Source organism: Engraulis encrasicolus, chromosome 8 (assembly GCF_034702125.1).
Source record: "Engraulis encrasicolus isolate BLACKSEA-1 chromosome 8, IST_EnEncr_1.0, whole genome shotgun sequence".
In the NCBI taxonomy this organism is placed as follows: domain Eukaryota; kingdom Metazoa; phylum Chordata; class Actinopteri; order Clupeiformes; family Engraulidae; genus Engraulis; species Engraulis encrasicolus.
Genome location: NC_085864.1, coordinates 2,761,328 through 2,766,327, shown reverse-complemented (window position 1 = coordinate 2,766,327; position 5,000 = coordinate 2,761,328). Strand labels below are relative to the sequence as shown.

The 5,000-nt window shown below is 48.1% G+C and overlaps 1 protein-coding gene across 3 annotated transcripts in view; it reads left to right on the top strand.

Annotated features, from left to right (window-relative positions):
* The window catches only part of gbe1b (glucan (1,4-alpha-), branching enzyme 1b), a 228,502-nt gene that overhangs the window by 148,721 nt on the left and 74,781 nt on the right, over positions 1-5,000 (top strand). For all 3 annotated transcript variants that reach the window (XM_063204808.1, XM_063204809.1, XM_063204810.1), the window contains exon 12: positions 1,193-1,364. In XM_063204808.1, the coding sequence (XP_063060878.1) occupies positions 1,193-1,364 (172 nt within the window). The remainder of the gene's footprint in view (positions 1-1,192; positions 1,365-5,000) is intronic.

Genomic DNA, 5,000 nt, shown 5'->3' with positions numbered 1-5,000 from the left:
ATTTCTGAATGTTCTTTTTACTTTTATGCAACGCTTGTGTTTACAAGGTTCAAACTTCAAAAGTCTTGGCTACATATACTTATAGCATGTTTTCTTGCACTGTTTGAAGACCTATAAAAACTAGGATACAGTGGACCACAGCGTCGAACTAAGATGACGAAAACAAAGACGACATTCATTCATTGAACTTTCTGTCCTGTCCATCCCAAATCCTGCTCTTGGCCCCACTGATGCTCACCATCCACTCGACGCCCCTTTCATTTATTTTCTGTCCTGTTGATCTTCCAAACAACCATCTCCCCTAGTGTTTCTCAAAGGGGACAGGACAGCCCCCCGGGGGGTATTGGGGAGCCCTAAGGGGGCGTTGAGAAGGATACAGAGAGGGGGGCGGTGCTTAGTTGTCGTTGTGGGTATTAGTCTATGTCATTTTTTTGTAGTAAGGGGGGATGTTTGCAGGCTCATGATGAAGTCAAGGGTGCGTTACGAGGATTAGGATGTGAGGCGTTTGTTCAAAAAAAAGGTTGAGAACCACTGCCCACCACCGACACCAACACCACCACCACTGTCACCGTCTTGCGTCTCAACATCCCTGTCGTTTCCTTTCTGTCCCGTCTTGTCAATCCCCACGCCAATGTCTCCCCTGTCGCCATGTCTGGCTCCAACCCCTCTTGACAACCCCCTTCACGTGTCTTCTCTCTCCTGTCAATCCTCAGTCCCTCCAATTTACCCTCGACTAATACCCCTCCCACCACCACCGCCCCCACCCCTCCTCTGTCTCCCTCCATATACACACACAACCATCTCCTCTCTCTCTCTAATCAATCCCCAACGTCTCTTGCACTAATACCACTCAGCAGTGTCTTCTACCACCTCCCTTTCCTCTCTTTCGTTTCTTCCAATCTTTCTCTTTTCTTTCTCATCGTCCCTGTCTCTCTCTCTCTCTCTCTCTCTCTGTGTCTGTCTCTGTGTCTGTCTCTCTCTCTGTCGCTGTCTCTCTCTCTCTCTCTCTCTCTCTCTCTCTCTCTCTCTCTCTCCCTCCTGTCATCCCCCTTGCTTCAACAGATCCCGTTGGGTGACAAGACACTGGTTGATGGAAATGTCCACCAATCTCCACTCTGCTAATAACATCCCATCTCTCTCTCTCTGTCTGTCTCTTTCTCTCTCTCTCTGTGTCTGTCTCTGTCCATGTCAGGCCCTGGTGGGTGACAAGACGCTGGCGTTCTGGCTGATGGACAAGGAGATGTACACCAACATGAGCTCCTTCATCGCCATGACTCCTGTCATCGACCGCGGCATGCAGCTGCACAAGATGATCCGGCTGATCGTGCACGCCCTGGGGGGAGAGGCCTACCTCAACTTCATGGGTGAGTGACCGGTGTCTAGTGTGTGTGTCTCTAATGGGTGATGCCCGTCCACTCTTTCCATCCCACCGACTACATGAGTGTCTAAAGATGATCCGTTGTGAGGGGGGTGAGGGCTGATGGTGCTCGGCCTGGGGAGAGAGCGGGGGTTTGGCACCTCCACTTCATGGGTGAGTGGCCAGTGTCTAGCATCTGGGTGAAAGTGTTTGTCTAAAGGATGATGAACAGTATACTGTATCCCCCCCTGTCTGCTGGCCTTTTCTCACTGGCCCACTGATACGCTAGTGTGTCGTGTCTAACCGTGCAAGCACACCAAAAGAGGCAAAATCTACAATGACCGTAAAAAGCAGAATACAAGCATTCCAACATTCCAATTGGCTGTGATGGCTGTTGCCGAACTACCTCATTGCTCATTAGCAATAATCACTGAAGTTCAACAGCAAATTGTCGCTCTGCCGCTCAAATCGCCTCTTGTCGTCCAAATTGCTTTTGTCTCTTTTGTCGCCAGGTCCACTGTACAATTACTTTCGTTGCCATTGTCACTCTTGACGTGCTCAGTGTGTTTGCACAGTAATGGTTAGTGGTCAGTGTCTGGTCTGTGCCAGCTCATATGTTCACCCATCCACCCACTCATATGTAAGTGTCCGTACATGATCCGGCTGATAGTGCACAGCCTGGGGGGATCTTCAACTTCATGGCTAAGTGGGCTGTATATAGTGTCTAATGTGCGTCTCATGGGTGACATCTATTCCCCTCCAACATGCCGTATTCCCATCCCACCAACTACCTGTGTGTCTAAAGATGATCCGTTCTGGGCGGTGAGGGCTGATGATGCACGGCCTGTGGGGAGATTGGGTTTGCTACCTCAACCTCATGATTAGTGTCTAGTGTGGTTCTAATGGGTGACGTACAGTAGGTCCCAGGTCTGTCAGCCTTGTATTTTCTCACCGGTCTCATACGTGAGTTGACTGTGTGGTGTCATGGATAATTACATTGCATTATTACATTACCTTGCATTTGGCAGAGACTTGTTAACCAAAGCAGCTTACAATCGAGGACATAAACATAGCCAACATCACTAGCAGTGCACAGGAAATACAGTGTACAGATGCAGTTGCAAGTGCAGATGCTAAGTGGGTTAGTTTTTTTTAAGTACTGTTCACACAGGGTTAAGTAGAGTACACACACATACAATAATGGTCAGTGTGCTCGGTCAGCTCTGTGCCCACTCATATATGAGATGATACGGCTCATGATTCACAGCCGGGGGGGAGAGTTACCTCGACTTCATGGGTGAGTGACTAGTGTGTAATGGCCTGACGTACAGCCCCGTCCACACGTTCATGTTTTCACACGGCCACTTATTCGTGACAGCATAGTGTCCAATACCTAATGCCACTCACTCCATCACACACCTGCTCATGTGTGACAGTGTCGTGTCCAGTGACTGCCTTATGCCCACCAACACACACCATTGGCCTGCACAGATCTTTATGCTCATAATATGTCTTCATTTTCAGCCGTCCGTTAATACTGTCCACCCATACTGTCTAATCTGAGTGTTTACCTAGTGTGAAATGTCTGACGTACAGCCTCCTCCAAACGCCACATATTTCCCTCCCCCTGCGTTATGCATGAGTGTCTAGCCCTTCAGAGAGTACATGCATCACATATGATAAGACATTTGCTGAAATTTTGAGTTCTCATTTTTTAACACTGGGTTCTATGGGAGCTGTAGAATGTTTGTGTAAAATTCTAGAATAACTGGGGAAAAATCCTTATGCCGTGTGTACACCAAGCGCAAGCTACAGTACGCTACCTCAGTTAACTGGGTCTCGTAGGTCACGCTTGGTGTACACAAGGCATTACTCCTCAAAGGGCTAGAATCTAAATTCCGACATACCTACTACATCCTCCGCTTGCTATTTCCACACACATAAGTGAATGTCTTATGTCATCTTGAGGTCTGCTCTGCACATCCAACCGCACTCCCATGTCCACACGTCCTTCCGTGAGCCCATGTGGCCCACTTACACAGTACATTACATCTTCTGCTTGGTTACCCGATACCCCTTCACGGGCTTCTTAAAATGGAAGGACTTACTGTAACCAGTGAAACCTAACCGACCACGGGAGACAACGGGGTCAGTTGTCCTGGGCCCAGAATTGGGTCATAATTACATTGTATGTATTAGGTGGGGGGGATTTCAGAAGACTTTGTCCCGGGCCAGTCAAAGCTGTCAGCGGCTCTTACTGTAACAGTAGGCTATCCCACCATTCCCCATCCAACCGCCCCCCACTAAACATCCTCTCATCTTCGCACCCCCCTCCCCCCATTATCTTCCATCTTCCAACCTGCTTCCGACCTTACTCCATCCAGAAACCCTGCCGATGATCTCTGGAGAAGAAGCGAGGGGAGGAAAAATGGTATCTATTATTTACTGTGGTTGTAAGATGATGTTTCCCTCTACGGGTTTAGTGCAAGCATTATTGAATGCAAACATAAATTTGTAAACCACAGGCAAGTGTGGTTTTGTCATGCTGCATTTGAGCTGGTTCCTGCCCCCAGCAAAGTAATGAGATTCTTCCCTCTCGGCACACACAGCATGACACAGTATAATGTACACACACACACACACGCACGACGCACACGCACACGCACATGCACACACACACACACACACACACACACACACACACACATACGCACACGCACATACCATGCATGCATGTGCGCTCGCACTCATACACATACACGCACACCAGAAGACAACACTTTTTCACTGTAAAGCCAGCGTCGTGGATCAAATTCTGCGGTGTGAATCGCTCGTGCTTGTAATAATTTAATAACCTGCATTAGCAGTTTTATTGTTTTTGTTTTTTTGCAACGCATACCAGTAGAATTCACGATGAAGACGGCGCAACGTGTTCATCATCCTATATTCCCTCAGGGGGAGGAAAGCAACAACAATAACAACCAACCCAAATTGAACCCATAAGGTTAACAGCAAATACAGCCTTGTCAAGGTAATCAACAAGTCATCAACTGGCCGGGGATACAACATTGTTAAATGAGCGACAACATGTGCTGACCTGTGTTTTATTTGGCCATAGTACAACAACACGCCCCAGATGCCTAGCCTGCCTGTCTGCCTGCCTGCCTGCCTGCCTGCCTGCCTGCCTGCCTGCCTGCCTGCCGGTGTGCTTGCGCGTTTATGGTCCCTTTCTCAGGGCTGGAATAGGACTGAAAAAACGGCCTTGGCATTTAGACCAGCCCCTCACAAAGCCCCCTTTGCTTTTCTACAAGATTGTGATTGGCTCAGTCCCATTGTCTTCATTGTAGATAGACCAATGGGTTGTCCCAGAGCCATAGAGGAGGAGAGTTGCGCAAATGGAGGACCAGGAAATATATTGCAGCCCCGCCTTTCAACGAGATCGAGGTTATGCCTAAAGCAGCTGTCTTTCCATAGACTCAACATAGAACCACCGCATAAAAAGCCAAAAATATGGACTAACGAACTATACTGCGTGGTAATCACCACAAATATGTAAACTATCAACTGTCTCTGTAATGATAATCACAACAGTTTTACCATCTGTGATGTTTATCTGAAGTTATTACTACGAACAGCAAGTCTT